The sequence below is a fragment of the Pyxicephalus adspersus genome, chromosome 8, assembly GCF_032062135.1.
Source record: "Pyxicephalus adspersus chromosome 8, UCB_Pads_2.0, whole genome shotgun sequence".
Lineage (NCBI taxonomy): Eukaryota > Metazoa > Chordata > Amphibia > Anura > Pyxicephalidae > Pyxicephalus > Pyxicephalus adspersus.
The window spans coordinates 744096-763223 of record NC_092865.1 but is presented as its reverse complement, the minus strand read 5'-3'; the positions used below and the strand labels follow the sequence as shown (position 1 = coordinate 763223).

At 43.1% G+C, this 19128-nt stretch overlaps 1 protein-coding gene across 1 annotated transcript in view; it reads right to left on the bottom strand.

Moving 5' to 3' along the window:
* Positions 1–19128, bottom strand: part of ERI3 (ERI1 exoribonuclease family member 3) — a gene marked incomplete in the record, with an annotated part of 132208 nt that overhangs the window by 108194 nt on the left and 4886 nt on the right. The window contains 2 exon segments of the mRNA XM_072419275.1: positions 1969–2085; positions 13913–14199. Coding sequence (XP_072275376.1) covers positions 1969–2085; positions 13913–14199 — 404 coding nt within the window.

The window sequence follows — 19128 nt, the reverse complement described above, 5'->3', positions numbered from 1 at the left end:
AACACATAATCCCCAGTGACTCCAATGTGATAAAAGGAGGGGGGGCTTCTGTAGTCCTAACAATCTTCCTGTAAGAATGATATCTTTGCTTCCTCTATAGATTCAGAACACTGAGAGAGCACGGACATCCCGGGACAGGAAGGGTTCTAATGGCAGGGAACTAAGGGGAAAAACTAATTCCGCCATGAGGGAGAAAATCCCAGGGTGCCTGGGGCAAATACACGCAGCAATGGGGTGACCATAACATAGAAAATGTATGCACATAGTGTGCTGGATCAGGACCTGGGACCCCAGTGCTGCACATCACGATTGCTGCCCACTAAGCCGCCCCTGAGGTTTCAGGGTTTTTAGAACAGGTAGCAGAAGCCTGTCTCTTGTATAAAGTAAGGGCTATGCACACTTGGCCGGGTTTGGTGACCCAGCGTTCTGATGACAGCTGAGTGCGTCACCCCTAATTTCCTATTATTCAACCCTATGAGTGCTGCGGTGGTTACAAGCAGAGCTTCTGTACAGGTTCTCTTTAGAACCAAGGACCTGATTAATGCAAGCTCACCAAGGCTGGAGAAGATAAGACTATCATGGGAGAACCTGGGTAATCCAGCAAACCCGGAACAGGTTTCCTCAGCTCATTTGCTATCAGTTAGCAAATCTTTTCAATCCGGAACCACATCCAGGTGGGCAGCACGGTGGCTCAGTGGTTAGTATTCTGACCTTTGCCGCACTGGGTCTCAGGTTTGAATCTCAACCAGGACTATCTGCATGGAGTTTGCAGGTTCTCCCTGTGTTTGTGTGGGTTTCCTCCAGGTATTTCGATTTCCTCCCACATTCGAAAATCATGCAATTAGGGTTGCCCCCAAATTGTCCTTAGACTGTGGTAATGACATATGACTATCGGGGGACATTAGATTGTGAGCTCCTTTGAGTGATATGACTATGGACTTTGTACAGCGCTACATAATATGTCAGCGCTATATAAATACTGTGTAATAATAAAAATCCATTGCAAGTGTGCTGGATTACCAAGATCTCCATTATCGTCTATTTTCTCCAGTCTTGAAGGCTCAATGGGCCTAATTTATTACGCTTTCCAAGGCTGGAAAGGACACTTTCATCAGTGAAGCTGGGTGATCCAGCAAACCTGGAATGGATCTGGTCCAGGATGGAAAACATTTGCTAATGACTTTTAGGAAATCCATTCCAGGTTTGCTGGACCTCCCAGCTTCACTGATAAAGGTGTATCACCTCCAATATGTAGGATTATAGGTCCGGTATCAGGACCGGACTCGTCAAGAGATTTCTGCAGAGACTCCTCCTTGGCGTTCTCCATGTGCGGAGACATCACAGCTGTGAAAACAAAGCGCCGTCTACAAATTGGACATCAGAAGCTTTGTCTAGAAGTGATGGTGGTGATAGAAGCGGCAGGGAGAATTTCTTGACATGGGTAAGTACAAGTGTCCTGACCTTTTCATATCACCATCAACATGCTGGATAATCCCAACAATCACAGCGTGACTGAAGTGACCTTTCCCTATGGCGGCGTAAGACCAATGTACGGTGTCACACAGCGCCGATATACACGGCTTTACAACAAACTATTGTTTATCTCATTTACACTGCAAGCTCCTGAGATTTATAGGAGGAATGATTAAATATTATTCCATTGAATCTGTCCTTCATTCTGCCATAGTGCACTTAGGCTGGATGGCCATTAAATCTCCATTCAGGAAAGACCCAACATGTTCAACCAGCAATAAATGAAATGACAGGAGACCATTTATATCAAAAATTGTATTTTAACATTGTTTTCCATGGAAAATGAATTCTAATCTCTTTGCCTAATTGTAAGGCTTCTCCTAAAAATTCCTTAAAACAGGAATAATGGCAGAAATATGCTAATAGCCTTGTTCTGGTGCCATCCATTACATTTCATAGCCAAGGTCTCCGGTAACCCAATGCGGCTCTCCTTACCTCGGTGCAAAACGGAGTGAGCTGGGGGTGGACCACGGGCTGCACATATGTATGAAACGTCGACTCGATCTCCATCGTTCTGCCATTTAACTTCAGAATGGGGAATTCAATTATTTCCTACAAAAGAAAACACACAAAAAGGGAATTATTATAACTACACAGTATTATATGGCACCGACATATAACGTAACGCTTTAATGGATCTGCTCTAGGATTAAAATCCATTCCAGGTTTGCTGGATCACCTAGGTTTACTGATAAAAGTCTATCCTCTCCTGCCTTGGGAGCTTTATTAAATCAGGTTCAATGTATTCATTCTCATCATCTAATTACGGGAAAATGCAGATCTGTCATGTGAAAAAATATGTACACCCCGAAATTTCCTGCTATTTCAGATCTACAACATTTTCAGGTGTTCTGAATTATGTGAGTGAATGTGAGTGATTCCAAGATCTCTCTGTGGCCCTCAGAATGAAGGTTGGTGATGCTTCTGGCAAAGTACTGAAAGCACCAAGTGGATGAACTGTGAAACGCGTTGCCCTAATTTGGTTCAAATGTGAGGAATTTGGATAAAAATTGGTGAATTTTGTTTATCGGTCATCGCTTCCCTGCCATGTCTGTTACAATTGTGACCATGCGTCCTTCAGCAATGTTTTGTTAGTAATTTTTATGGTTAAAGAATGAATAAAAGTTTCAATGTTTGCATTGTATGAGCAATACATATAATTAGCTGGGTGAAAGATTTATAAACGTTCTCATACTACTCTCCCATATATATATTTATAAACCCCTGAATTTAATCCAACCATGAGATTATAAAAGGTAGCTAAACTTTACATTTATACAAACAAATAATACATATTTAAAACATTGTATAGCCACTCTGTTTGTTTTCACAATATTGAATATGATTGTATCGTCTCTCCATATACACTGATTAACTGGTTTCTCGACAATGAAGGGAGATCCCTTTCCGTTTGTAGGGTCGGAATATGTTGCCATTCCCCATTGTGCATGAAATGGGATATTCTATACACGTCCAAAGCACGCCATTGGCGAAATATTGGGTCAGTCTGGCCCAGGGGGAATCCAGGATCGCCCAGAACGGGAGACATTGGAGACGGGTATATGGTTACGTTTTGAGAGGAGAAGTACTTAGTGACCACTTTCAAGGTCTCGCCAATCAATGGATGGGTGTACATTGCCGTCCTGGCCATGTACGTAGAACATGCATCCTCCAACCCAACCCACAGTTTGGAGCGGCTATTAGTGCACCGATCCAGCAGCCTAGACAAGTGCACTGCCTGATGGTACTGGGTCAGGGAATGCCATTCCTCCGTTGGCTTTGGGGAGTCTCAGTAATGTCATCCTAAGCCTGGGCGCCCCATTAGGCCAGATAAATTTTACAAATTCCGAACAGAATTTTCGAAGGATAAAAAGCGGGATGTGTATTGGGAGTGCTTGCAGCATATACAACAGTCTAGGCATAACATTCATTTTAAGCACATTGCACCTCCCAAGGAATATCTAGTTTAATTTGCTTAATTCTCATGTTTCATTAGTTTTCTATGAGGTCATTATTTCATAAACTAGAACCGATCTAGCTAAACCAATATCACATGTGGAATCTGTGCATCAAACATAACCTAAATGACTTTAATCTGTTTGGCAAGAAAATGTTTGTTGAACAGTGTAATAATTGTGTTAGGGTTCAGCTCTATAAATAAGTGAAGTTTTGCTTTGATGGTTTGTACTGAATTTGTAGTAACACAACAGACTGAAATACAAAAAATATTGGAAATCGGTATGGAAGGAATGACTTTTATTTATATCTTATATTATTAGTCCATTAAACACGTATGTGCACTTCACTATCTGGATTCACCATTTTTGTATTATCGTAGTACTGCACAAGGATTTCGCAATTGCACAATTTTTTTTTTGGTGCAGATTCACCATTTTTTATATTTCATTTTCCCAGTTTATAACCCAACCATTCATCCAAAAGAAAATGAAAATCTTTGGTTGGAGCTGAGCTTTAATATTTACGGATGAGGGATTTGTGAAGACTTTGGCCCGTCCGCGGTCACACGCCGCCACAAGTCTGCTGGGGGCGCTGTATTGCCTCTGTAGTCAGATCGTTTCTCGAGCCTTTGGCGGCGTGCGAAGGCATATAACATTACTAGATCTAAATAAAAGTTATCAGCACAAATAAATGAGAGCTCATTTAATATTGTGTGCCTCGTTTTATTTTGCAGCCAGTTAGACAGAGATAACTGCAATAAATAAAATGCAGATTGCTGCTAACGGTAACAATATCCGTGTAAAAAAATGTCGGAGAGATAAAACAAACAGCGAGGACCCAAAGGAGATAAAAGCATCATCATTACTTTCCGCTGTTAATCCCGTTTCTTTTCAGGTCCCCTGTGTATCGGCAATGGCACGTTCTGAACACAGAGTGACAATTTGTTTTGTGTCTGTGGAAGATGAATTGGTCAGTCGTCTCTAATAAAGATGCATAGTGATGAGGCCGCTTCTCCATATATTTTTTAGAGGTCTCGGGTTATGCAAATGCCGTGGCTGACTGATGTCACGGCTGCAGCCTTGGAAAAACAACCAGGAACGGACGCTTCTTAATATTCAAAAACAGTTTGCGAAAATTTAATCAAAGCAGCCAAAAGCCAACATTTTTACTTGCTGACACTTTTATGAGCGCCTACATACATTTTTTACTAGCAGGAAGGCAATTAGGAAGGGTTAACCCATTGAGAGCTCCGGGTTCTGGCACTGTATAGTGTGAAAAGGTAATGGAAAGGTGATCATCAGTGGAAAGGTGATCATTGATGCAAAGGGCGCATCGCCCTGTGAGGGGGGAAAAGAAAACCAATACATTCAATTCACACCTGTCATTTTATGCCTTGAATTGATTTGTTTCTGCACACGTGAGACTGATCTTTGGGTTTATGATCTCCAGAAAAAAATACAAAATGTCTAAAAGTCACCAATGCGAATCATCCTGCTATCGGATCCAACGGTTTTTTATCCGATAGGGCCGGAAAGCTTTATTTCTTGTATTAGATGTGATAAAAGAAAGTCCGTACATAAAAAGTTCATCTCACTTTTGTAAAATTCAGTGCGGCTATACCATGAGCAAAAATGTGGACACCCAGGTGTTTCCATTGCAGGTCACTGCTCATACAAGAGTATACAATAACACTTTAAACAATTTTGCTCTTCCAGCCTTGTGGTCACAGTTTGGTGAAAACCCATTTCTGTTCTCCATAAAGGTTGTCCAACTCCATATTAATGGCCATGTGGAGGAAGGGGAGGGTAACTTTACATCAATGGTCATGGTTTTCGAAGGGAAGGTCCAACAAGTTCATAAAGAAGTGTTGGTCAGGTGTCTACAAACTTTTGGTGTGGAGGAACCCGAGTGTCCTGTACAGAGCCCCTAACTCTACACCCCTACAGAACACATTTAGGGGTGGTGAGTTAGGTATTCTCACCTGAACATTCCACCTACCTATATGTATGGAGGATACCTCCCCAAATGATGGGGTTTAGGTGTCCCCAGTTAAGGATCCTGGTAATGTCCCATCATACAAAGACATTGTAAACAATTCTGAGCGCAATGGTAAAAAGTTTAAGAAGCCTCTTCATGGTTGGGTTCAGATGTTTCTAGTAAAGATCCCAAACTTGGGATCTTATACACCAGGGATGCCCACACTTTTTTGGCTTGTGAGCTACTTTTTAAATGATCTACCAACAATAAAAACTTGGACTTAATAACTCCTGTGCTGGTAGAGTTTATTTTGAAAGGCAGGGCTCCGCTATCTACTCACATTGCCTTTGCAATCTACCAGTAGATTGCGATCCACCTGTTGGGCACCCCTGTTGTAGACCAATGGGTTAATCCAGCCTTGTGATCACAGTTTGGTGAAGACTCTTTTGCCCTATGACTGTGCCCCCGGGTACAAATCCAGCTCCATGAAGACATCACCCAGTGACGGAACTCGTGTGTCCTGCACAGAACCCTCACCTCACCCTACTGAACACCTTTGGGGTGAATTGGAATGGTGAGCCAGGTCTTCTCATCTAACATTGTACCCGACCTCACCTATAGGGGGCAAATCCCCACCATCAGTACCTGACCTCACCAATAGGGGGCAAATCCCCACCATCAGCCTCACCAATGAGGGGCAAATCCCCACCATCAGCACCTCACCAATGAGGGCAAATCCCCACCATCAGCACCAATGGGAGTATATCCCTACAGACATTGAAAAACTATGTGAAAAGCCTTGTGGAGGCTGTAACAGTAGCAAAGGAGGAGGAATAAAGGAGTGGTGCAACTCCATGGGTGTCCAGCAAGTTCCTATAGGTATGAATATATGGTGTCCTCCAATGTCTAACAGAACAGAATCTGTTCAGAAAACCAATCTCTGATCAAAGTAATTAAAAAATGAATATGAATTGGTTATATACACAGCATGAGGGGATTTATTTCTATTACGGTAAGAAAAAGCACAAAAATTTCTATAGAAATGGAGAAAATCCAAAAAGAATTGTGAATGAAACAAAAAGAGCTTGAAAAGCATGGAAAACCCAAAGAAACCATTTGAAGCTTCCAAAATTCTCATCTCATAGGGAAATGGTAAGAACGTAATCACAGGACGACACCACAGAGCCAGACGCCTCTCTCCACAACAATGCTGCAAGCAGTAAAAGAGCTTTTTGGATGTTCCAGCACCTCAATCACAACATTTAGAGGATTATTGGTAAAAAAAAAACTGCTTGCTTGCAAGAACGAATTTACAGTTTAAACCAACTACCAAACCACATCCCAACTGTGAAGCATGGTGTAGGGAGCATCCTAGTGTCAGACTTTGAGCTGTTTATATGATTAGAAGGTTTTGGGAAGTCAGGGAAACAAATTACTGAACATTACACCAATTATGTCCCCTGACTGTGTATATGATTAATGATTAATACAAATATGATGTTTGCATTAATTTCTGTGTTTCTGTGTTACTCTGACTTAAAAAAAAAAGCGGATTACATTTTACACAAAGTCATTCTAAAGGGGTTTTTGTAACTGTAAAGTTGTTAGCAGTCATTATATATTGAATTTGTGTTCTTGGATATTTAGAAATTTTATGAACCTTTAAAAAATAATTTCATAGTTTTTTATTATATTTTCCTGAGCATTTAACAAACATTTTTCAAGCATCCTGAATTATATTTTGTGTAGTTTTGCGCTCTGAATATCCTTGTAACCAGTAACTTCAGGATGGAAATGCCGGCATTTGCTAAGATAATGCCGCACCTTTTTTAAAAATGCCCCCAGCACAATGCCCCGGTATAAACAGGTCCAACATGGAGGTACTGGTCATAGAATTTGGAGGTAAAATGGAGGTACTAGTCACGGAATTTGGAGGTAACAGAGGTACTGGCCATGGAATTCGGAGGTAACATGGAGGTACTGGTCATGGCATTAGGAGGTAACATGGTGGTACTGGATTTTGGAGGTAACATGGAGGTACTGGTCATGGAATTCGGAGGTACCATGGAGGTACTGGTCATGGAAATTGGAGGTACCAATGGAGGTACTGGAATTTGGAGGTAAAATGGAGGTACTGCTCATGGCATTCAGAGGTAATATGGAGGTACTGATCATGACATTTGTAGATAACATGGAGGTACTGGTCATGGAATTGGGAGGTAACATGGAAGTACTGGTCATGGCATTTTGGAGGTAACAGGGAGGTACTTGCCATGGAATTTGGAGGTAATATGGAAGTACTGGCCATGGAATTTGGAGGTAACATAGAGGTACTGCTCATTACATTTGGAGGTAACAGAGGTTCTGGCCATGGCATTTGGAGGTAACATGGAGGTAATGGCCATCTGGCCATGGAATTCGGAGGTAACATGGAGGTACTGGTCATGGAATTCGGAGGTAACATGGTGGTACTGGAATTTGGGGGTTTGGATGGACGAGGTCTCTCGGCTCTCTCACCTACACCGGCTTCGTACAATTAGTAGAGGAGAAGCAGTAAATACAAACAAGCTGTTTCTTGGATTTCACATCTCCAGGCGGTGTAAGGAGGGGGAGGCGATTCCACCCACATTAATATATAATGCATCCGATTCATCTTCCTGCAGCTTCTCACACTGAGGTCCCCCAGCCGGGAGGTGTCAGGCGGGATTTACGGTGCTGTGATAAGACCCCATTAGTAAATACAGATGCCATATTATCAGCGCGAGGGGCTGTTACAGTTTTATTTTATCTAAGATATATAGTGCATCGTTTTCCAGGCGATGGTAAATCGAGATGTACGGCGCCCGCTGTGCCATGCTGTGTACATGTAATACCAGGTTAATGGGCAGCTGATTTATCAGAGGGAATCTGCATTGGCTAATCACAGAGAAAAGTGCCGCACTTGCATGGTCTCGCCATCCGAACGCCCGTCTCTCCCTCGGCGGGGTCAAGTGCTGCAGATTTTATTTAGTTTTGTGAAATCAAAGTAGAAAGGTAGACAAATGGGAGAAGGTAATGAAAATGAACAGTACAGTTTGGGTTTAAATGTTATGGAACTGTCTTTTAATGGACTAATATGATTTTGTTTGATTTATTGTCCAGGAGATTGATGATATTTTTCTGCTCCAATTATCCTGTGTAAAGAGTGGAAGTCAGTCGTGTGTTTTTCTAGATGTCGGTGATGAGGTGAGGCGCGGGTCCCGGAGGACGCAAAGACAATGTATATAGAAAGGTTTCCTCTTCTGGACTGTCCATCACATGCCATGGCCCAGACTATGGGCATTTTATATATTCCTAAGCAATAAAATAGCTTTAATACAAGACACTCCTGACCTCTCTAGCTGCTTTTCATGCAAAGTTATTCAATCTCAAATATCTAACAACAACTCTCATGTCTGGTTTTAATTGTTTCTATGGCTGTGATTAGTTACAGCTCTGCAAGGCCGGAGAGGATACACTTTCATCAGTGAAGCTGGGTGATCCAGCAAACCAGGAATGGATCTGGTCCAGGATTCAAAACATTTGCTAGCAAATGATTTTAGGAAATCCCCATTCTGGGTTTGCTGGATCACCCAGGTTCCCTAATGAAGGTGTATCCTCTCCAGCCTGCTAATAAGTCAGCCCCATTGCACCCACTGCAGTCAGAATGCTTGGTGTTAATTCCAGCATTGCATGATGATGATTAAAGGAAGCAAAGCTGATGCCTCCGTAGAGGCGGTCCAATGGCTTTTAATGAAAAGCTATAAAAGTGCACTAGTGGAGAAGTGGAGACCCCTAACACCCTGGGAACCCCTATGGTGGTACCTACATTCCAGGACTGGCAGCATGGCATTCTCAGGAAAAGGGACTGACCTGGGAACCTTTTTCACAATGCTTATAGATACGGAAATAAATGAGGCCATGATTTAAAGCAGGGGCCAAGAGAAGGACCCCACTTTGGGGGGTGCAAAAGCCCGAGCCGCGGACCACGTCTCCCAGAGACATCGCAGGCTCAGGTCATCGGGCGGGTTGTGTCTCCGGACCTGCGATGGGTGGGCAGGATCTGACATCATGACATCACTCTGGGGAAAGTTTATTTCACTTTGAGTGACATACGGCTCCCCCGGAATGAGATTTGAGGTTTGTGACAACCAGGTTGGGGACCACCTATTTAAAGGCCTTTTACTGCTTGTTGAGAATAAGGAAATACTTTGATGAGCATGATTCAGGCACAGACCCGCTTTATTACTGCAGTGTTCAACCCACAATTTGTTTTTATGCTGGGCGGGAAGAAATTGAAGGTGGTGGCAGCCTCCGTATTGTGACCCAACCTTTAAGTAATCACCCAAAAACAGCCGGGTGGTGCGCCCAGCTAAAAGGGGCCGGGGAGAACACTATACTGTCAACCAATCCTTAATAGCAGGTAAGTGCTGAATGCAACCTCAACAAATACTGCAGAATATTTATATCTATGAACAGTCTCCTCTATGTTTACCATGATATCCATACTATGAGGTTCAAGTGGCCCTTGGACGGGACCACGAACGGGAGTGTCTGTGCACCAATCTGCCAGGAACTGGTGAATACACAATACACATTCCATGTCAGCTGCCAGTCCTGTGATTTCTCTGTATCTGAAAGTTGCCCTGTCATGTGGAGATTCCATTTCATGTGATCACTATACCAGGCAATTGCAGTGTTCACGTGGCTTTGTTTGAACCAGGCGACCACTGGTTGGATTAGCCGTTACAGAAGGGAGAAGCACTGTCCCCAAAATCTGGCATATTATTTGCTGAATGTGTTTATGATTTGCAGCGATTTTGCGGGGTGGGAAGAAGCTGTAGGTGAGTGGAAGTCCCTATATCATGGCCCAACTCTTCACCTAAAAACAGTCGGGTGGTTGAAATGTGCCAGGGAGAACCCTGATTCGTTATATGTGTGTCCAATATTCAGTTTATAATAAAAAATCTGAGCATGGTATTTGAAAAAACAGCCTAACATCCCCCAATAAAACAGAAAAAGATATTTGCTAAACCTGGCCGGGGTATTCATGGTCACAAAATAGGCGAAGACTACAGCAGGGCAAGGTGACCCCACACAGCCTTGTGATGTAACAAAATGTTGGATATTTGCCCCAAGGATCTATCACTGCTCTAATGAGATCAATTCAAGCCCTAAGAGGCGAAACGCGTCGGGTATGAAGACCCTCTCTTTTGTTTGCTAATATACAAAACATTAGAAGTCTCATGTCTATTGGTTTTAATAATCTTGTTCACTAAATGTTTAAGTGAACAGATAACACGGTAGTATGGTATTATTACCTGCTACCCATGCTATGCAAGCATAAAATATGATGTCCTTGTAATTTGCCTTTAATGAGGTGAGACGCATACTTTTGTTGTTTGTTTGGATTTCTGTTCATGTACTCACAATGTGAAGGTCTCATCTATGTAGATTATTACACATAATAAATTCACAAAAAAACCTTTCTTTCTATTTTTTGCTGTACTCATGCCAAATATTCAACAATTTTCACATAAGCAGCTGTAAAATTGGCAGACCCCTCTGAAGATATCACACGTCTGATCGATATTTGCTGCAATGGTCCTAGGCTGAGGGTGGGACTCATCCCTTTATACCATATGAGGGGCATCCCCTGCCTTGCCGGCCCACATGGAGGAAATTGACGCACCCGCCGCTCGCCAATGTGTACGTTCCTCAAACCTCGGGCACCTCCTCACCATACTATGTTATGGCACGCGTTGGAACGTTTTATTTTCCTCTCGGAGAAGCCACGGAGGTCTGCTGTTTGTCTGGCTAAGTGTTAGGACCTTTGGAAGGTTCAATTCATCTTTCAGCTCTTTAATTTCATTGTGCGCCCGCTTATGAGATTACAGGGGGACGTTCCAGGGTAAAAACTAAAATATCACTTGTGAGGAGACAATAGAAAGCTGCAAAGGGAGTGACATCATTCACACGCGTCACCATAACCTACAAAGGAAGATGGATGGCCGAGGAGAACGCTGAGTCTGCAGGAAGTAACTTCATCCCCGCCGCACTCTCCGCAATTACCACAGGTGACCGGGACGTTTTATATATTTTAGTTGTGATTATCAGCATTTACATATTAAATCTTCCTGAAGAGAACCTGTTTTTGTTTTACTGAGTCGGAGGCTACGAGATGCCTCAATCATTACCTGAATAATACAACACACATCACTTAGTACTGGAAATGTATTACTGGCAGGATCATAAAGAAAACTAATGCAGCCATTACATTAAGCACTGATAAGCTGCAATAAATGACATGTTCTCCTACAACTTTCTACAATCCTGATTGCATTAAATCTATCAGGACTTTATCATCAAACTCATAATAATCTGATGACCTGGACCCATCATATGACACACGTATCCCGTATAAAACGTCTGAAAAGACTGCAAATGACAAGTGCTTCTCCAGAACCTGCTGACCATTTATATTCATGTTTGGACCCGGCTGTCTATTGCATTGTTGTAAAATATGCAATGTACCGGCCACATCTGCCCCCCCAGATCTACATTATACCCCTTCACCCCCCATTACAGCGTACCCTGATCATGTTATCACTCCCTGCGTATTTGCCTCCATCTTTGCTGGTGTCAGATCAGTTTTATTTAGGAATTGAAAAGGACGCCACATTCGGATTTGTTACATAGAATGAAAAGTCAGAAGTAAGATTGTAGGAAAGAATAATGAATATTGGACATGAAATAATTGGAGACGTCTCCTCTGGCAATGTAGATAATATAATATAAAATGAAATAAAACCGTCCCATCACATACACACAGGAAGAACATGGACAGCAGGGGACATCATCCAGGCATCACCTCTGCATTTAGAATAAATCAGCAGAATGAGTAAAATAAATAAACGGATAAATGAGATTTATGTGATTCATTCACATTGCAATTAAAATCCATAATAATAATAATCATCAATATGACCTCTACAGGTCAGCTGTATGGTCATTAAGTGATAACGTTCTCAACAAATCCCCTGAGGAAGCCGCATGGTGAAACGCGTCGGGGCACGGAACACTAACCTGACCACTATTTAGAATATTTCCATATTCCATATATAATATGGAATAATTAGAGATCTAATTTTTAGTTGATTGCTCTTCTACCCCATGAAATATTAATTGTGATGGCTACCATTGTATGTACCTACCACCGGTTGTTTTTGCTGTATTATTCACTTTAATACTAATATAATTATTCACTGCCTAAAAACTCGTCTTCTATTTGTTTTCTTTTGTGAAAATTTTGCATTTTACCAATAAAATTAGGGAGCCTGTTCCCACAACTAAATAGGAGCAGGATTGATACTTTTATTTTTTTACATTTCTTATACCTCCATTTTCCCTTGACATGGACTCTGTGCTGTAACGGCAGACAGATTGCGTTAACTATAATTATAATGTAAAGAACAGATCCTGGGATACAGAAGCGGTTCTGGGTAATTATTTGGTGCACAGGACAGGATCTGCCCCGGTTAATTACCCGCCGGCCTGACAAATCCTTGCGGTTACAAGCTGACGTACAAAACCAAAACTCATTTTCCGCCTTACCTCTTTTATCTTTTTTGATTTACACCATGGGCAGCCCCCTAAATAATTTATGGCGGGTTAAATTTATTGCAAAGCCCAGGCTGGCTGAGAAATTCAAATTGCCAAATAATTAGATTTTAGGGCAAAGCTTATAAATTATCCGTCGATTTGTCCGGCCTTGTTTGTCAGCTGCCTTGTGCTGCGGGTCATCGCTGGCATTTGCCTCTTTGGGTTTTAATTGCTGATCTGTGCCTTGACAGATGAAAACTGATGCTTTATTCTCAGGGCTGGTGGAGGCTTCTGGAGCCATGGAGGGTTATTTAAAGCGGCATTTCTGATGGCTGCAATACGCCAGGTTTGTAATAACGCCTGGATAATGCAACCAATATGACAGAGCGGCCGTGATGTGCAGAGGAATTTTACAAGCTGCCATATGGTCTAAATCTAAAGATGAAGGCTCAATGTTTCCTGATATAAAGTTCCCAGCAAACTCCTCTCTGGGTTATTCCAATGTGTAAAACCACCACCAAGAAACAGAAAACCTCTCAGCATGGCGGTAAGAGCCAGTAGAGTGCCTCCTAAATGTGGATTGCTGGCTCTGTACAGCCGATTTATAAAGCACCGGACTTTGTTTTGCTGCACTTATGGGAAGAGATATCTGCCATGAATTAATGCTGAATTACAAGTTATGCTGCATAACATAGGTAGAAAAATCCAACCACAGACTTGTAAATAAATCCAATGGCTAGGAAAAGCCCAATAAAATCGGGATACCAGGATCAGAAATCACACAAGAAACAAACAAGGAATGAAGACCGCCATCTTGCCATACCTGAGGGTGGATCTGGGGTTTGTCACAGGTGGCCTCAAAATCCAGCACGAGGAAGTAATGATACCGCTGTGGGGGGAAGGAGGTCATGGCCGCCACGGAACCCCCAAAACCCTGGCATCCGAGCTTTCTGTTGAGCATTGGGTCGGCTCCGCTCTGCACTTCGAGAACAGAGAATGGGTCGGAGGGTAAAGTAGCCCAAGATCTGGTGAGCAGTGGATAGGGAAGTCTTGGCGGCCGGATGAGGGGATGTAACTGCATTGAATCCCCTGCTGCATTTACATGGAAACCTGGAAGGAGAGACAGACAACAGTCAGACCATCAATGTGCCGGCAACACAAAGCAAAGATTCCTGAAATAAACTCGCGCAGGATCTGTGCTATACCAGGGATATAGTGTGAGGGCCAGCAAACCCCAGCTGATATTAAATCAATAAAACTTCACCGCTGCATGGATTTGTGTCTTTGACCCCCAATTTACTTCAAATCCCCATGTTGGAAAAATTATTTTTGTTTAAATTTTAAATTCTCACAACAACGCTCAGAATTTTTACAATACTTAGAGGACTCTCAAAAGTTTCATAGAGATCTTTGCTATGTGGGGGGTTAAACTTTCAGCTTCCCTCTGCTTCGGACCCGGGTGTATCAATGGTGAACGTTTTGGATTTGTGTACCAAACCCACAGTGCCATTCACAGAACACGGCACGCATGGCATCAATGTGGTTTGTGAATGGCACAGCAGAGTGCTGGGGGCAGAGGGACGAATCCAGAACTCGGGGTCCTTTCATTGGGAAGCTGCAACCCTGAATGCATGAGCAGTGCAGCATTGTTGTTATAAATCAGCTGAATTTGTAGAAGGAATGTACAGCGCTGCATAATATGTTGGCTCTATATATATGGCTCTATATAAATCCTGTTTAATATTATTAATAATAATAAAATAATAAAGGAGCACAGTGCACTTTCTTTGGCATGCTTGGAATTTACAGAGGTGATGATGGCGCTTCGCCCCATGCTACATCACATGCTCATTCTTCTGCCTCCAAGCCGAAAAAACCCTCATGGATGCTACAGCTTTAATAAAATCACATTTAAAAAAAAATATTCAGGTTTGTTAACTGCTTGTATCTCATTGCAGGGTTCTCCCCAGGCAGTTTTAGCTGGGCGCACCACCCAGCACTTTTCAGCACCCACACGGCTGTTTTTGGGTGGTTACCAAAGAGTTTGGTCACAATAAGTGCTGCCACCCACCTAAAACTTCTTCCCACCCGGCTTAAACAAATTTCTGGGTTGAGCACTGCATTGGAAAGATTTTCTTTAGCTTCCTGTTACACAGACACAACAGGAAGTTAGAGGAAATATTTACATAGTAATGGGGTGTCCCCACTTAGACAGCGGTAACCATAACACGTCCCTTCCTCCTCTGGTGAAAACTCATTTTGATATTTTAATAAAGTAAAATTTCCTGGTCAGATGGCAAAGGAGATCTGAATCTCTTCCCCTGCATCTGTAAAAAGGCAAACATACTCCCCTAAATGTGCCCGTTACATCCCTGGCATCACCATTTCTGAATGTGGGGACGGCTAATCAAGCAGAAGCTGCAATGGTCGGCCTCTGATGGTCCCTTCCTAATGTAATTATTGGCTGCACTCTCCTTTCTGGATCCTGCAAGATCCCCACCACCGGACAGCCAATAGAAAGTGTCCATTACATGCAAGCAGTGACATGAAGGACCCCTCATCCTGTACACGGGAGACGTAGGACTGAAGCACCATTTGACCAAGGCTGGAGGCTGAAGGGGCATTGGGATTTGTACAATCATTCAGATGGGGAGAGGTGGAAGGAATTTCCCTGCACACCCCCTTTACCAACAAACCCAAATTCAGAAAGCAAAAGCCCGGATTTGCGGCCTGCATGTGACAGCGGCTCCTTGTCATCCGGGTGACTTTCACCGGTGTCATGTACATCTTCCCCAGACACGGCCGGCAGATCTATTACAGAGCACATCTCGTGTGTCATCACTCAGCCGCGTACAGAGCCCAGACGCCCCTGGGAAGCCCGAAATGCCTTCGGTATCATTTCGGCAACCACAAGAAAGCCGACCCTGTGTAGTGTTATACAGAACTCCGCAGAGAGGGGAATGACCAACAGAAATAAGGAAATCAGGAACCCCATGGTCCAATCAGAATCCTTGGGGTGTATGAGACACCAAGAGAAAAAGAAATAAAGGGCCAGAAATGTTATTATTTATATATCCGGCTCTAGTGCACCATTCACCTCCTTCTGTCAGCCTGGTGATCCGAGGGAACCCTTTACTGATTTTTGGCTTTATTTGAAAACCTAAATGTCAGCAATAAGAATTTCATCGCAGCCACCAATCAGAGCAGCCTCAGAAATCTGGATATCAGAGATACAACAAATAGAAAGAAAGGAAATTTCACAGGAAGAAGCCGACCAACCAATCAGACGAGGGAGATCGCTTTGGAATCATTTGGAACATTACAATCATTAAACCCTCCAACAGCCAACCCAACAAGACTCTGTCACTCTGCACCATACTGCTGCTGCTCCTCTACCTGCAAATCTTTTTTTGGGGGTAATTTGGTCTCTTTTCTGGAGGTGGCTACATGGTATAACCGGGACCCATGCAGTGCCTGTGATGGGCGCTACCGATTGCAATCTGCAGCCCGAGACGCAGCCTGCTGCAACATGCACGGCGGTACCTGAAGGCACATCACATGACCAATATACAACACATTGCCCCTCACACCAGAAAAATGGGGAAAGATTTATGCTAGATACAAAAACAGGGTTTACCCCAATTACAAGATATATGATATATACCATTGTATTTTTACATGGAAAGTTTAACAAGTAACAGCAAACAAAAATTACCATACACTGCCCACGATGCCAGTTGCAGCAACATAGCAGTTCTCTCAATAACATTGTATAACTGCCCCTTGATCCTGCCAGAAGATCCATTATTTGTTACAATGATTCCAATATTACATTTATCTCTGATTATTATTTTTATAGAAGGGTCTTTGTCTATATATTCCATGACAAGCTGCAGTCGCACATTTTGGACAGCAAAGACTTTTCCTGGTATCTCCCATGCAGGGTAACATGCTGCAATTAGCTGAGATATAATATCCACCAACTGAATATCAGATTCCCGGGGACCTCTCGTAATATCAGTCACCTATGGAGGCGAATTTGCTGGGCTGACTAATACAGATCATACCCGGGTTACCCCCCGGGTATCTGAGTGAGATGGGTTCCTCCCGATACCCCCAGAGGTTCTTTATACCCTACTAGATTGTAAGCTCTTCGGGGCAGGGTCCTCTCCTCCTGTGTCACTGTCTGTATCTGTCTGTCATTTGCAACCTCTATTTAATGTACAGCGCTGCGTAATATGTTGGTGCTATATGAATCCTGTTTACTATTAATAATAATACCTGATATGGAACACCTGAACACCATAATCTCATGCAGTGCTCAACCCAGAAATGATTTAAGTTGGGTGGCAAATAATTGTAGGTGGGTGGCAGCCCCGGTATTGTGGCCCAATATTTCAGTAAGCACCCACAATCAGACGGGTGGTGCTGGGGAGAACTCTGCAGCTCCTGGAATTTAAGGTCCAATGGTAGTGGAAAGTAAAGTGCAGCAGCTACCAATGTCAAGCCTATTCACAGAGAAGTGGGCCCTTCTTCCAGTCTATGGGTGATCATTGTATGGACGGCCCTAATGAGCCGCACAGAACCTTGTATGACATGGACGGGATTCATCCTGTTCCTTTTTATTGATTGATGTGAATCTGCACGGGTGCATTAAACTCTAAGAAAGCTAAACTTGTAATCTCTGACATTTTATCTCTGTGTGTAGATAATTTTTGCTTTCCCTGTATATTTGACCTGGGATTAGATTATCATTGAGTGGTGCCTCCAGATATTGGGTCAGGCTGTATTGGTGTCATCATTCTCATAATATAATAATGCTGATTTGTCACATAAAATATAGGAGCGCCCTTACATCTTCCACCACTTATCCATGAGATTGTAGTGCTCAGCTGTTCCATATCAGGTATAAGAACCTCCTTGGGGGGTATCTGAAGGAACCCATCTTAGATCCCCCTCTGATACCGGGGGGGTGTTATCTGTATAGCAGACTGATACCACGGGAAGTCCCCGGGAATTTAATATTGAGGGATCTGCAGGATTTTGGTGTGTGTAGGCTGGGCACTCCATCCGGCATTTTTCAGTAACCACCCGGCTGTTTTGGGTGATTACTGAACAGTTGGGTAACAATATCGGGGCTGCCACCCACCCACAGCTTCTTCCCACCCAGCTTAATAAATGTCTGGGTTAAGCACTGAAGCCCATGATCCAAACAATCAGCACACCCCAAAACCAAGAGGAAAATTGTAATATGAGGCTAATATTTCTGCTACAGAGAGGACCCCACGGATGGACAAGCATCAGGGAAGATCTCCATCACATAATAATAACAACCAAAGGACAGATTGCAGAAGAGGGGAGAAGATTTGGTGCTGGAGGATGACCTGACTGTCTTTGAATTGGTACAAACCCTATTTAGTTTTTGGGTTGTCTTGTTTTTTATTTTATATGGCAGCACTCCGAAGTGAGCTGGGCAGTCCAAGGATCAGCTTTATATAACCCATTACCTGGGAGCCCGTGGCCCCGGATCCTGCCACGTTCTGAACTATACGGATCGCCTCCTGGATTCCGGCTGTACATATAATGAATACATGTGAAGATGTCACACGTCTAACAATGTGACCCCTCCCCTCACCCAAAATCTGCTCGTTAATGACAAAAAATGCAGAAATAGCTACAAATGAGGGGAAGATGTGATTGTGTCACCGAGATGTCCCAATGAAGGCTCTGGGGCCAAATATTTCAAATGTCAGACTTCCAGCTGGAGTAATCGGATCACAAATGAAAGACAAATGAGAGTCTCCGGGGGCAGAAGAAGCGACTTCTCACATATGTAATGGGACAGCCACCTTCTACTCAGGATGTGACACAGCTCCGGGCAGGAAAATAATGTTCCGTCATATCGTCTTACAATGAGATCGCCAAACATGACCCGAGTTCTACACAGAACCCACCGCTCTGGCTCAGGAGTTCCTGGGATTGTGCCCCAGCAATACTATTCATACACCAAGTATGGGGACACACTGCTCCCCCGTGTCA